Source organism: Stenella coeruleoalba (genome assembly GCF_951394435.1).
Source record: "Stenella coeruleoalba genome assembly, chromosome: 10".
In the NCBI taxonomy this organism is placed as follows: Eukaryota; Metazoa; Chordata; class Mammalia; order Artiodactyla; family Delphinidae; genus Stenella; species Stenella coeruleoalba.
The window spans coordinates 21,297,025-21,312,536 of NC_137156.1; the positions used below are offsets into that span (position 1 = coordinate 21,297,025).

The following is a 15,512-nucleotide window of genomic DNA, read 5'->3' on the forward strand; positions in this document are numbered from 1 at the left end:
GAGGGCAGAGAGAGGAAGAGGGGGTCCTGAGGTAGAAAGAAGTGGTGACTGAAGGAAAGAAGAGACTGAGGCACAGGCAGGGAGACTGAGGGCCTGTGGGGAGGGAGATCAGGGGGCAAGAGAGGAGAAAATCGGGAGCAGAGAGAGAAGTAATTGGATATCCAGGGGCCACACCAGCAGGTCTCTATATACAGACTCTGGCGTCCCTGCCTCGCTTTAGTGGTTCCAACAGAAGCTTGACCTGTCCCAGGACAGGAGTCTGGAAAGAAACCTGAGCTCCTGATCAAAGACTATAAATTTAAAGGCCAGCCCTGGGAACGTTAGATGAAGTCGAGTGAGCGGGGAGAACACAGCACCTAGAGCTCTTGCACAGAGGACTGGACACCATGGCCATTGGGCCTGTCCCGTGGCTGGGCCCTCTGCTCCTGGTTTTCCTCTGGGGGTCCTCAGCTCCAGGTAGGAGGATCCTGAGTGTCAGGCAGGGGGTCCTAAGGGGGCCTGGCCTGACTCTTTCCCCTCCATGTCCCACAGCTTCCCTCCTTAGGCGCCTAGGTGAGCACATTCAGCGGTTTCAGGAGAGCTCTGGCCTGGGCCTGAGCCTGGACACAGGAGGTGTGGCCCTCCCAAAAGAGGGGTGGCTGGAGCAACCACTGGACCCCTTCAATGCCTCTGACAGACGATCCTTCCTGCAGGTGAGGCCCGGAGAGGGGGAAACCACTGTGTCCCCTGCCCCCCTCCTTAGTCTCCCTACCCTGCCCCTCGGTCTCTGCTTTCCGTTCCTATCTCTACACCTCTGTCTCCCCATCCCTCTCCCCCTCAGTCTTATCCAATGCCTGCTGTCAGAATCCCTTATGACCCTTTAGTCTAGCCCCTCTGTTTTTTTGATTTGCCCTCTAACCCCTAATCTCCCCTTCTTTTCTTCAGCCTCCCACTTTTTTTGTCCCTCAGGTCCTGTCCTTCAGTCTTTCCTTTTCCCTGTCATTCACTCTCACTCCCCCACTGCCCCTCAACACTGCCCCCGCATCCTTCAGATTACACACTAAACCCACCACCAAGTCTCAGTATGGAGCAAAAATCTGGACCATCTTTGGAACCAGACCTGGCTAACAATAGGCACTTGAAGGTATCTACTGAATGAATGAACAGATTCACCATTTTTCACACCTACTCTATCCACAGTCTCCAGAGGTCATCTCACGTAGACCCTATTCCTAAATCCATCTGCATTCATTACTTATTCTACAATTATTATTTCAATATATTGCAAGTGCCTACCAAGTGCTAGCCACTATTCTTGACCCTGGGGATATAAGAGTGAAAAAGCTGACAAAAATATCTGCTCTTGTAGATCTTACATTCTAGATGAGGAGACAAAGAGGAGAGAAATGAACACGTAAATAAACAAGCCTATTTCAGATACTATAGGTATACAGAGATCCATTAGGGAGAGAGACTGGAGCGAACAGGGAATAAAGAACAGGTCAGAACTCTCACAATCCCATTTCTTCTTCCCCATCCTACCTCTTAGCGGTATTGGGTAAATGACCAACATTGGACCAGCCAGAATGGGCCTGTATTCCTGCATCTGGGGGGCGAAGGCAGCCTTGGGCCTGGCTCAGTGATGAGAGGTAAGATGCAAGGGTGAGGAAAGACATAGATGAGTAGCTGGTGGAGGCCAGGAAGGGGAGTTGCATATTGCAGTGCTATGAGGTCTGAGGGTTGCAGGAGTTGACACCCACTTCACACACACCCCCTCTGGACTCTTCACAGGGCACCCTGCAACCCTGGCCCCAGTCTGGGGGGCCCTGGTGATAGGTCTGGAACATAGATTTTATGGCCTGAGTATACCCGCTGAGGGGCTCGACGTGGCCCAGCTCCGCTTCTTGTCCAGCCGCCATGCGTGAGTAGGGGTAGGGAAAGTGTTTGGGGTCATGGGACTGAGGATGTCTGTGTTTTGGCATCTCTGCATCTGTGTCTCTCTCCTCCACTGCCCGAAGTTGACCTCTGAGTCTCTGGTCCCATGTTTTTGTCTCTGTCTTTCAGTGTCCTGTTCTTTCTTTCCCCATCTCTGGGTCTCTCTCCTTCCCTTTCCCCCAACCCCCCTTTCCACTGTATTCTTACGTTTTGCTGTCTCACTATGGCCTGTTGGTCCAGACCACCAGCATCTCTTACCTGGATGACAGAGCCTCCTCACTGGTCTCCTTGTTTCTGCCCTTGATCCCTCCAGTCTATTCTCCAGATGAAGCAGAGTGCTCATTAGAGCATAAACCAGATCACCTCTCTCCCAGCTCAAATCCTTCACATATCTCTCATCACACTCAGAGTAAAGACAAAAGCTTTGCAATGGCCACAAGGTCTGATTGGCTCTGGCTCCCCAATTAACTCTCTGATCTCTCCTACAGGCTAGATTTTCACCCAAACTGCCTTGGAGATTTTCCCTCTCCCACCTAGTCTGGAAGAGAATGGTGGAGGCTTTCCAGATGGGTCTCCCCTGACCTAGGCACTCATGAAGAAATGAGTTTGTGGGCATGCGGAGTCCTCAGAAATACCTCATGAGAAAAGAGCCCTAGCTTCTGGCCAGACTCCCTCCATTCTCCATTCCCGCCTATACAATGGGGGAATCTTCAGGGATTCCCGGTGTTGGGGACTGACCGAGCCTCCCCTCTGACCCTAGGCTGGCCGATGTGGTCTCTGCCCGCCTCGCACTCTCCCGCCTCTTCAACGTCTCCTTCTCCAGCCCCTGGCTCTGCTTCGGAGGCTCCTATGCCGGCTCCCTGGCTGCCTGGGCCAGGCTGAAGGTCCCGGGACTCCTCTGGGAGGACTGGGGGGAGGGAACTTGGACTCCGGGGTCCCCAACTCAGATAATAGAATACCTGCCCACCACACTCCCTCCTCCCACACTCTCCTTTCCGCCCAGAAGAGCTTCCTACAATCTGCCTTCACGGGAGTCCCGTGTATAGAAGGTAGGGACTTGCCTAAGATCACACAACGAGTGAGTGACACAGGGGCTGGAAGATATGGGATCCCAGTCCCTAAGCCCCCAGGCTGACAACTTCTCCTCCCTCAGTTTCCCCATCTCATTTTCGCCTCCGTCGCCTCTTCCGCTCCGGTGCGGGCCATACTGGATTTCTCCGAGTATAATGACGTAAGGATGGCAGGCGGTGGGTCCGGGTGGGGAGGAGGGCCTCAGTGGTCGGAGTCACCTGATACTCTCCGGCGGTCGGACTTTAGGTGGTGTCTAGAAGCCTAATGAACACTGCGATTGGCGGATCCCTGGAGGTAGGATGTGGGGCCCAGTCCAAGGGGGATAGGGAGAGAGAAGAGGCCTTGAGGATGGGGGCCAAAAGAAAAGGTTGAAGCTTGCAAGGTGTCGGGGTCTGAGGGACTTGGGAGCCCCGAGAGGTGGGTGGATTTGGGAAGAAGGCGGGAGCTGAAGATGGGTCCGGGTACCAAGAAAGGAGGAGACCCAACAGAGGCGGGGCCTGGGGACAGAAGACCCTATCAGGAGGCTGTTCCACTGTGGGGCGGGGCCTGGGGGGACGACCCGGAGGAGGAGCCGGAAGAGGGTGGGGCTTCGAGTCTGAGTGGCGTTCAACAGACCCCGGGATGAATCTGGCGCCGGGAAAGTGGGGAGCCCAGGGAGGATGCAGGTCGTGGAAAGGCAAAGGCCGGGGCTCGGGTCCGAGTCTTCGCCAACGCTGCCTCTCGTTCCCAACAGTGCCGGGCTGCTGCGTCCGCAGCCTTTGCGGAGGTGGAGCGACGGCTGCGCGCGGGCCGCTCGGCTCAGGCAGCGCTGCGAGCGGAGCTGGGCGCATGTGGGTCCCTGGGGCGCGCGGCGGACCAGGCAGAGCTGCTGGGGGCGCTGCAGGCACTCGTGGGAGGGGCAGTGCAGTACGACGGGCAAGCGGGAGCGCCGCTGAGTGTGCGACAGCTCTGCGGACTCCTCCTCGGGGACCGGGGCAACTGCAGCAGCCCTGCGCCCTACCGCGGGCTTCGTCGGGCAGTGCAGGTGAGCACCCCTGAGCACCGCCAGGCGTCGGCAGACAAGGGTTCCTGCTCCACCTCCGCTGTGTGATCTTCGTCAAGCGTAAAGCCTTCTGCACCTTAGTTTCCTCGTCTGTAAAATGGGTATGACATCTCATAGGGACCTCGGAGGTGAAATGAAGTAGGGGCATGGAAAACACTCAACAGGGAGCCTGGCACACCCTATGCAAATGTTAACGACTGTGCTTACTATCTAGCTTGCCTACCTTGTTCTGGCCTCTTCCTGGAGCCTGCAACAGCGTCTAGCACACAGCAAGCTCTCAATTAGTATTTATAGAATGAAAAACGGTAGCCCTGGGGACACAGTTCTCCTAGAGACCGGGCTCCCAGCCTCGGAATCCACAGCTACAATCCAGCTGTCACTTTTCCAGCGTTTTCTGCACCAAGTACTGTGCAGTGTGCTTCACATTTATTATTTCATTGAATTCTCACAATAATTCGAGGTAGGCACAGCTGAGGAAACTGAGATCTAAGATATTCTCACATGTCCAAGATGTCACAGGTAAGACGTTCTTGGTCATCTAGTACTTTAATCTCTAACCCATAGGGACCTAGGTCCCCACCACCTCTGACGACTGAATCCCAGGAGAACTCAGGGACTCACTCTTCTGACTGCTGACTTTTGACTTGTAGGGATCTATGGCTCCATGCCCTGGCTTGATGGGGGGAAGGGAGGAATGTATGTATGTATGTATGTATGTATATATGTATATTGTCCCCTAGGTTGTCACACACAGCCTGGGTCAGAAGTGTTTAAGCTTTTCTCGAGCAGAGACAGTGGCACAGCTGAAGGTCACAGAAACCCAAGTGGCTGGCGTTGGCGACCGGCAGTGGTTGTACCAGACCTGTACCGAGTTTGGCTACTGTGAGTGACTGGCCTAACCCTCACCCCCAAAACATACATTCTGTGCTATGCCCAGACAAGCCATCTAACAGGTAGTCTGGACTCGTTTTCATTTCCATAGGACAACTAGCCGGACTGCTGGGCCTCGTTTAACCTGCAGGTGTGGGGTGTGGGGTGAACAGCCGTACTAGAGCGTGCACGTGTGCTTGGCCCTCACGCACCTTCTCACTCACACACTTAGCCCTCAACATGAGTGATCGTCCCTTCAATCGTCTCTTCATCTGTGTGCCTGTCCCAGGAATGGCCCTACCCTCTCCAGTTACCAGGCTAGAAACCCTAACAGTGCTTTGCATGCCTCCTTCCCATCATCCCCATAGCTTGTCATCACTGAGTCTTGCCCACTCTTTATCCTGGACAACTCTGCAGTTCACCCAACCCCTTTCTCTTCCCACCTCTGCTGTCCTGGTAGGGACCCCCATGCTCTCCTGCCTGGATCCCGGACCCAGCCTCTTCTCTGGTCTCTAGGACTTCCCTTCACCCATACAATGCAACTTCCTCACAGGGCTTTGCATATTTTGACACCCACCCCCCCACACCTCCACCCGGCCCGATACACCAATCTTCCTAATCCTCAGACATTTTCTTGGATTACTTATCTTTCCCTCTTCACACAGTTTACTCGTTTTCAAGTCTCAACACAAGATGTCCCCTCCTCAGAAAGGGAGGCAGATCTCTCAAGATAAGTCTGCCTCCCTGCGCCCCACCCCATTAGCTCCTTGTTCTTCTCCTTAGCACTTTCCACAGTCTTACCATACATTCTTTATTGCCTATCTCCCCTCTGGACTGTGAGTCCTGTGACAGCAAAGCCTGGGGCTGTTGTGTTGTCACTGTGTTCCCAATATATTGTTCAACATATATCTGACTACATGGTAGGTGCTCAAATAAATGGTGAAGGAAGGAATGAATTAATGTGAGGCTGAGAAGTTAGATTTACCCTGAAAGCACAGAGGAGCTATGGATATTAAGCAGGGGTCCAATTTGTGCTTTCAGCACTGCAGGCTCCTTCCCACCTCTAGACCTTCGCACATGTGGTTTCCTCTTTTCTTTCTTTGTTTGCCTCACTCTGGCTAATTCCTTAAGGTCTTATCCCTTGCAGGATGCTGTCCCTGAGCCCACTGTGCTCCCTCTGAGACGGCCCCACCCCTACCCCAGGCCTTTGTCCATAACAGCCCTGATCGTTCTGGGCCATCACTGTCTGGGGCTGAGTATGTCTCTGACAGGAACCATGAACTTATTGAAAGGAGGGTCTGGAGCTGTCTTGATCATCAGTGGGGAGAGCTCTGTAAATGATTATTAAAGAGGTAGGGGGCTGGCTATGTACTCCACACTTATGGATACCTCTCTCCACAGATGTCACCTGTGAGGTCCCTGGATGCCCTTTCTCCCAGCTCCCAGCTCTGCCCTCCCAACTAGAGCTATGTGAGCAGGTGTTCGGGTTTTCAGCCTCATCCATAGCCCAGGCTGTGTCGCAGACGAACTCCTACTATGGTGGCCAGACCCCAGGGGCCACCCAAGTGCTGTTTGTTAATGGTGAGCGTGCTATCAGAACCTGACTCCTTAGTGTCTACCTGGCCCCAGCTCAACACACCATTCTCTCCTTTCTTTCCAGGGGATATAGACCCCTGGCATGTGCTAAGTGTAACACAGCCTTTGGGACCCTCAGAATCAGCCCTTCTCATCCCTAATGCTTCTCATTGCTTGGACATGGCACCTGAGAGACCCTCAGACTCCCCCAGCCTCCGCCTAGCACGCCAGGTAAGCGAGAAAAAGCTCTGGGTGATTTGCACTGTCACTTGCATACTAATTTGCATGTTCCTGCTCTCTACTAGTGCTGGAGTCTGACTGTCCAAATTCTCTCCACCTCGCCACAGAACATCTTCCAGCAGCTGCAGACCTGGCTTGGTCCAGCAAAGAAGAGCCAGGTTAGGGGTGGGGTCTGAGCCCCACATCCTCACCATTCCCCGTGTGGCCACCTCAGTCCTGGATGTATACACTTATTGGACAAGAAAAAGCTTGTTTTGAAAGAGGAAATTCCCAGGAATTCGGATTTAGCACCTGTTCTGCATAAAACTGACTTGTGTCTGCAAACGTCCTCACTCCCAACTAAAAGTGCTTTGTTACAAAGAGTTATGTGAATATAAGTGATTCTCCTCATCGTGAATATTGTTATTTTAAATGTCAAAGAAATATGGCTCTTTATGCTCATCTCCTCCCCCTGCAAATCAGCTTCTGTCTCAAATTCTGCTCAGCTCCTGGACTGGGCACCTTGCTTCATGTCTCTCTCTGGACCTCAGACCCTGACCTGTCTCTGCTTCTCACTGTTTGTCTCACTGTGCCCTCCTCCCTCAGTCTCTTCCTGTCTAACTTGTCTCTGTCTCTAATTATCTCTCAACCTCCTCCTGTTTCTCTGGATATCTTTCTTTCTGTCTCTCTCTGTGTCTTAGTCTGTTTCTGTTTATTTCTCTGTGTCTGTGTCTCTGTCCCTGTCTCCCAGTCAGCATCTCCTCTACTCTCCTCTCTTGCTTGCTCGGTCCTTAGTTATCTCCACTGCTCTACTCCTGTCTCTCATTTCTGGTGCCTGTGTCCCTTTAGTCACTTTCTCTCTCACTCTCTCTCTGCCTCTATTTCCCTCTCTTCAGACTTTCCGTCTCTCCTTCGTTATCTTCTCAACATCTCTCTCCCTCAGGCTCTGTTTCTGTCCCTTATGCTCTTCCCCACTGTCTCTATTTCTCTTCCTGTCACTTAATCTTTGTCTTTCTCTGTCTGTCTTTCAGTTTTCCATCTTTTTCACTCACCATCTTTTTCCATAATTAAATGTCACTCTCAGGCATTTCCAGCTTCCAGCCCTGGGGATTTAGGGTTCTGGTCAAACCTTCTTGATGGGGACATCCCCAAGTTCTAAGAGGTTGGGCCCAGTACCAAGGGGTCCGACCCCAGTACTAAGGGTCCCGCTTAGCCTGCTTTAGCACTGCCAACAGTGCCCTGTTCAGCACCCAGAGCCGCAGCCACCAGGAGCAGGAATTAGCAAGTCAGGGCGACTGAGTGCCTCTGCGAAGCTGGGAAGTGGAGGAGAAGTAAAGACAAGTCAGGACAAGGGTTTGGGGGCTGGGATGGTAACAGAAGCCATGAAGCCCATTCTGTGAGGAAGTCACTCCCTGCCTTTCTTGACTCCAAACCCTGAGGAGTAATTTTTTTTTTTTCTTCTGAGGATTAATCCCAGCTCACCGGGTGCTACCCTGTACCACTTACTGCTCTTTAACCACAGCCCCTCATGCTGAGGTCTAGCCTCAGTGTCTCCCTTTATATATTTAGCATGTGCACCATGGTCTGATACATCGTGGGTACTCAGTACCTATTGAGAAATGAGAGAATGAGGTCAACCCTCAACTCTTCACATACTTTTGTTTTTCCTCTTACTTTGCTGGATGCAACTTCTTTCATTCTCCTTTGCAAACTTCTTCTCCATGTATTATTCGAATGGGTTTGGGTTTGGTGCTGGGCTACCTTCCCTTAAGTATTCTCAGAGCTTCCCTACCAATGTGTCTGTGGTACCAGGGCTAGCTCTCAGGTATTCCAGAATATTGATTACCTCAGCCTTTGAGGGTTTTCTCTGGAGGCCCTTCGGCCAGTGAAAAAAGCCGGGGCTGCTCCGCACCTGACAGGTGCAGGTGTTTCTGCCTCTTTCCTCTGAAGTTGCTCAATTTGAGTCTCGACGCTGCCACCCTTCTCAGATCTAGATGTTTCTCTTCCGGTCCAGATAAAGTCCCCTGATTCTGGGGGCGTAGTTCTGCTCCGGGTCAGGGCCAACCACACAGTGCGCGGGGCGGGTGGCATTTCAGGATCACTCCGAGGCCGAGGCCGGCGGCAAGAGAGTGCAAGTTCGCAGGTCTCATGTCCTGGGATCTGTCCGAAAGGGTCTCCAGGAGCGCAGTATACCCGCAAGAGGCGCGCGCAGGGGCCGAGTCCTCGGAGCCTTGCTCCGTGGCCGCTCCGTGGTCAGTTCCGTGATCTGCCCGCCGCCAAATCTGGCTTGGAGCATCTTCTCGTTGGCCCCCGGTCTTCCCTGGGTAGGAGGAAGGACACCTCACTCCGGGGCTCTGATCGTTTGGGGTCAGAACTGTAAGTTTGAGAGGGGCCCCAAGAAGTAGAGTTCATTCAGGCCAAATGTTAAGTTTTTCTCTTTTTCTTTTTCCTAACTCCGCGATAGGGGAGAGTGAAATAGGAAGAATGTGATTTTTTTGATGTTAATTTTGGGTTGTTTTGGTTCTTTATGTTCCCTTTTCCCCACCCCCAGAAGAATTAGAAGAAACCGTTTTATTTCGTTTTCATTTAATTATCTAAGGAGGAATGCTCTGACTATCCAGCGGCCAGTTAGCTCAGTTGGTTAGAGCGTGGTGCTAATAACGCCAAGGCCGCGGGTTCGATCCCCGTACGGGCTAAGCTGTATATAACGAGGTCACTTTCTTACATTTATACACAGACGAGAGTTCTGCCAGTTTCAGGTGCACCGCGATGTCACAATTAATGTGTGGAAGACAAACCTCTCGCTGAGAACTTTAAAAAACTTGAACACACGCCTTTGATGTCCCGCAAGGTTGCGGTCCTGTTTTGACTCCCATCTGCAGGGCGAAAGGTTAGCAGGGAGGGACCCAGCAAGGGAAATAGAGCTGATTTGGGCATATTATTTTTCCACTGGGTAACTGATTCTTGCAAAGAAACTGACCCTATTGGATTATTTTCGTCCAAAAAAACCCTGGGAAACCATCCACACTTTCTACACTTCCACACTTGGGTCTTAACTAGTTCTGCGAAAGATGAAACAAGATTTTTTATATGACCTGTGAAAAAATGTATTAATATCAACACTAAGAAAGAAACAGCTTTGCCAATTGCCTCTTTCTAACAGGGAAAAGAGCTCCCAATGACCAAACCTGGAACAGTCTGAACAACAAAGAGTGTGGTTTTGGATTATAGAAGTTACCTTTTTGTAAAGACACTTATATTTATACTTTGGGATAGGAGAGGGTTTCTAAAGGAATAAGACACAACCGCGCTAAACATAAGGGGAAATTTGATAAATTTAAGTGAAATGAAGAACTCTGTTAATCCAAAAAAAAAAAAAAAACAACTATAAAGTAATGAAACACAGAATGGGAGAAGATATTTCCAATATAAATAACGAACAGGACTAACATAAAAATATGCTTTAAAGAACTTTTATGAGTCCATGACTCTATGAAGTCTATGACTTCTTGAGAGAGTGAGCCAAGCAGAAGATGTTTGTCTTTTATTTAGCTTACGACGTCAAACACAGCGTCACCTCGGCTTCATTCTTTCTTAGAAGCGAATCACTAAGCCCAGCCCATAGTCAAGGAGAAGGCAATCAGACTCCACCTTTTGATAAGAGGAGTGCCAAAGAATTTGTGGAAATATATTTCTTTAAAACTACAGCAACCAGCTTTATTAGAAATTAGGAAAATGCAAGTTATCCTATAATTAAATACTACTGATCTTCCACCAGAATTACTAAAATTAATACAACAAGAAGTACTATTTGGCAAGGATGTGACATAATAAGAACTTTCATCACCACTATTGTCTAAAATGATACAACTACTTTAGAAAACAGTTGGACTCTGTCTACTAAGTTGAAGATACACATACCCTATTATCCTAGAAATATACACAAAGGAAATATGTGCACAAGGAGATTCGTATAAGAATGTTCATAATAGTATTGTTTGTATAGCCAAGAACTGGAAACAACCTGAATGAACCTTTACAGTAAATTGGATACATAATGTTGAAAACTATTCAACAATTGACAATGAACAGATCAGAGCTACACACAAAAATATGGGTGAATCTTACAAGCATAATTTTGTGAAAAGAAGACAAAGAAAACATTTAGTATGATTATACTTATATAAATTTAAAAACCACAAAATTATGATACATTGTTTAGGGGTGTATGTGTAGATGGTAAAATGTATTAAGAATGTAAAAAATGATTACCATAAAAGTCAGGATTGTGGGGGGGATAAGAAGAGTGTGGAAGGCAGGGTGAGTGGAAGGGACATACTGAGGGCTTCTGGAGTGCAGCAATGATCTTTTTGTTTTTGCTCCTGAGTAATGGTTAAATGGGTGTTCAGTTTATAATTAATTGTTAAGTTGTAGAAATAAGGTTTTATTTACTTCTCTGTATGTTTATTTTGCAACAAAATGTAAAACTAAGCAAAGACAAACAAGGAAGCTTTCTATGTCATCAATGTGTAAAGATTTCCAAAATATATTGTGAGGTACCAAAAGCAAGACCCAGAACATATGAATCTATATATTTACATGCAAGTGGATAAAGAAACTCCAGAAGGTTAAGTAACAAATTAATAATAGTAGAAACCTGTGGAAGGTGGAGAAAAGAGAAGCAACCAGGTAGGTGAGTACCAGGGATGGGAAGGAAACTTTTAACTGTTTAACTATTTATACATTTTTGAACTCTATGAGTATATTACCTTTTCAAAATACAAAACAACCAAATAAATAAAATTTCTTAAAAGCACTATTCAGAAGCCCTATAGGAAAATGTGTCCTCTTTAGAACAGATTCCCACTCCCTCGCAGCCTCATGTATTATCTTCATCCAGCCTTAGCTCCAGTAGCTTGGGAGTCAGGGTTTATTCCTGGACAGTTGAAGGTCTGGAAAGTGGAACAACTAGTGATTACACAGATCAACATCTGCAGCTCTCCAGATGGGATTAGAAGTATTAGATGCTGAGTCCTAACTGCAGGGTCAAGCTTTAAGTCCTTGCACAAGCACTGACTAGCAATGGTGGGTCACATAATTAAACAGAAGACCCACGGTTAGCAACTCAGTCAGGTTTGTACACACACCCACAACAGGGAGCCATATGAATGGAATTCAGAACCTTTACCTATGAACAGACCATTCCTGTCCCCTTTCAGGGTTAAACACTTGAAATTTGCTTGTACGTCCACCTGTGGAAAAACTCATTTATTGTACCCTGGTAGACCATCCATTCAACATGTATTCAACAAATTGTTAATGAGTAGCTGCAATTTAACATGTACTCCTCGAGATACTGGGACTAAACCTGTGAACAAAATGGGCAAAACTCTATCCTCATGGAGTTTGCATTGTAATGGGAAATGCAGACCAATGAATAAGTAAAATGTGTAGTGCAGTAGATGGTGATAAGTATGAATGAAAAAATATAGCAAAAAGATAATAGGGATGGTTTTTTTCTTTTTAATGTCTTGTAATTTTAAATATGTTGAACAGGTAAGCCTGCACTGAGAGAGTGATATCTGAGCAGACCTGAAGGATATGAGGAAATGAGTTAGGCACGTATTTGGGAAAGGGTGTTTCCAGGCAGAGGAAGCAGCCTGTGCTAAGGACTGAGGCAGGAGTATGTCTGACTTGTCTGAGGAAGAGCAAGGAACTAGAGAGGACGGTGGAGGGGAGGAGGGGAGGGCTCTTGCAGGCCACGAGAAGCACTTTGGTTTCTTTACTGAACAGGAGGGAAACTCTTGGAGAGTTTCAAACCCTTGGGGAATTTTGCACTACTTCTGTGTGTAGAATAGACAGGAAAGGGGCAAGGTTAATACAAACCGGGGGACCAATGACGGGTCTATTGCAAAAATTGAGGTGATGGACCCGAGAAACGCCTGAGGATCTACATACTGGAAATGTTCCCACTAGCCAGCTGTGGTCACAACCACTATTGGCCACAGGGCAGGCTAAGACTCTGTTCTTTCTTCAAAAATGAGGACTGTTTGGACTTCACCTCAAATTGTGTCTTGTTGCCAGGTAGAACTGGCCTGGAGGAAAAGACAGAAGCAAAATTCCAGAGTAAAGAACTCCCTCTTTATTCACAATAGGAGCAAATTCACGTAAAACCTGACGTGCTCAATCAGTAAAATGCTTTAAAATGGTTTTGCAGTAAGGAAACAAAAATTAATGAAAAATTGTGTCAAAGGAAAAAAAGGAGAAGGGGGGAGGTTGGGATTACCATATACACGCTACTATATATAAAAAAAAAATCAACAAGGACCTACTCTATAGCACAGGGATCTCTACTCAGTACTCTGTAATAACCTATATGGGAAAAGAATCTGAAAGAAGAATAGATATATGTATATGTATAACTGAACCACTTTGCTGTATACCTGAAACTAAGACATTGTAAATAAACTATACTCTAATATAAAATAAAAATTTCTTTAAAATTAGGTGAGAGATTGATAGGCCTTTTAGTATGATAGCAAAGTAAATAGTAAAAGCTGGTTGAATTATGGATATATTTTGAAGGTGGAGCTGATAGATGAAATGTAAGATCTGAGCAAAAGCAAAGATTCACAGATAACTGCACAGATGGAGTAGTTGTTTACTGAGATGTGGGGAGATTGCGGAGGGGAAAGTTTGGGGAGAAGATTAGGAATTCAGTCTTTGGCAATGTTAAGTATAAAATACTTGTCAAGAAGGCAGCTGTATATGTGAATTTGGAGTTTGAAGGAGCAGTCCAAGGTGGAAAGACATTTGCATATACGTGGTATTTAAGGACTGAGCCCTGAGTGTGCAAATGTAAGATTCATACAAGAGGTAGTTATAATACAACATGTAATAAGGACTATTAATAGGATTGAAATAACTTCAGGGATCCTAGGTGTATTCTAGGAGTTTCTAAACCAGTCTTGAGGAGTCAGCAAAAGCTTCAGGGAAGAGGTAGTGGGTAAGGTCTGAACTGAGATCCAAAGGACAAGTAGAAACTGGCAAATGGGAAAGGGAGAAGGAATTCCAGGGGAAATGCAACCTCGACGTCCAAAAGCAAGAGAGGACACGAAACAGTCAGGAATTCCCCTGCGCCTTTCCACTCCAACTTCTCTGTCACATTTACCCTCCTGCCAGAGGAGGAACTATAGACATTTGGAGGGAAGTTAAATTGGAGAGATTTAACATTTGGATTTGGTGGGCAATATTTTTGTGGCTTCTAGTTACTTCTGTGTGGAGTGAAGTTCTTATTCGGCACCTAGTAGTGCAGTTTCTGGAAGGTAGCACGCAGAGGCAGCCGCGAACAGGAGCCTTGGTGTGCAGAGGCTTCCAAAAGCCCTATTCCGAGACCAACTCCGAAAACAAAAATCCTGTTTTCAGACACAGGAATTCCTGTGCCCTGTCGAAACGGATCCAAACGTTATCCAATCGGAAATGGAATTCTGAAAATCTGCCTCCCTTGCAGGCAAAGAAAAACCTCTTGAGATTTTTGACAGTTTCTTCTCAAGCGAGGGTTTCCGCAAGGCTTTGCCCTGCCGGCTCCTCCTACGTTCCCCCTGCAGCTCCTCCTGTGAGCCCAGACAAGCTTCTGAAGAAGCGGGTTCAGAGACTGAATATTTGGCGGATTGGAAACGGGCAGACTTGGAGGCGCTGCTGGAACCCTGTGGTTCTCAAGGGGACCGAAAAGAGGCCTAGTAAAGGGAGGAGTGAGCTGAGCTAGGGGGGAGGAAGAAAAAGACGGGGAAAAAACGAAAAGAGAAGAAGCCATTCTTGTGTTTGAAAACCCAGTTGTGATAACGGAGTTGAATATCGACGAGGGAACATCCGTTTATAAGCAGAGTGGACCAGCTGAAGTGTGTTGGACAGGAAACCCAGAGATCGATGCATCGGAACCAACCTTGGCTACAAGTTTTGTAGCAACTCCATTGTTAAGCTGTATTCAAACAGTTGAACTAAATCTACTTCTAGATCTTACATCATATTTCACCTTTCCTAAGGTATTTACCTTTCAAAAGTCACCTCTCAGAGGATCAGCCTGCCATAGAAGTGTGGCACGTAAGTCCCACGTTCTCACCTTTCATGGAAAAGTCTCGCCCTTCTGCTTGATAAATTAAGACATTTCTGATAAATTAAGACTCATTTGGCTGTGGCACAGTGCCCCGGGGTGTAAACATGCTCTCCTCTCGGACTCCCATCACGGGAACAATGGGAAGAACTGAATCCTTCAGTAGACGTAGTCTTGTACACGATTTCATGGAGGAGGGAGGAGGACAAATTCCACATTTATTTCCATTATGTGCTCCATTAAAGGGTGTTTAAATTATTATCTGTTTATCATCTCTGATTAATTATGTGCAAGTAGATGCAGATATAGCACAATCCACAAGAAGTATTTTTAATACAGATTTGGGTTCAAAAGAAAAACATCAGATTTCAATGTTTATACCTGGACTTGGTAGAGAGAAGCATCGTAGGAAAATCAAGAAGACACTAAATATAAAAAGATGTGGTATTGGAATAAAATTCTATGGGAGACACGGGCTGGAAATAACGAATTCAAGGAAATAAAAGATCAAAGGAAAATCTTTTACAGAAGTTTAACAAGGGCTTTCTCTTCTCTCTCTTTCTCAAAAGATGTTGGTAAGTATTAAATTACTATGGTTTTAAGATTCCTTTGATATAAGTTACTCTATCATTCAGAAAGATTGAACCTTATGAAGAAGAATGTTACATGTCCACTGAAAAAACATGTGAGGGGGAATATCGAATTTATCAA

At 47.3% G+C, this 15,512-nt stretch overlaps 1 protein-coding gene across 1 annotated transcript; it reads left to right on the plus strand.

Annotated features, from left to right (window-relative positions):
* Positions 1 to 386: 386 nt before the first annotated feature.
* On the plus strand, positions 387 to 6,926 carry PRSS16 (serine protease 16; the record flags this gene model as incomplete). Its single annotated transcript, XM_079934652.1, has 12 exons — positions 387 to 456; positions 532 to 692; positions 1,529 to 1,628; positions 1,771 to 1,900; positions 2,675 to 2,798; positions 3,068 to 3,145; positions 3,232 to 3,279; positions 3,719 to 4,009; positions 4,768 to 4,909; positions 6,299 to 6,478; positions 6,558 to 6,703; positions 6,820 to 6,926. The coding sequence occupies 12 exons, from the start codon at positions 387 to 389 to the stop codon at positions 6,886 to 6,888; spliced, it is 1,539 nt and encodes a 512-aa protein (XP_079790778.1). The 3' UTR covers positions 6,889 to 6,926.
* Positions 6,927 to 15,512: the final 8,586 nt, after the last annotated feature.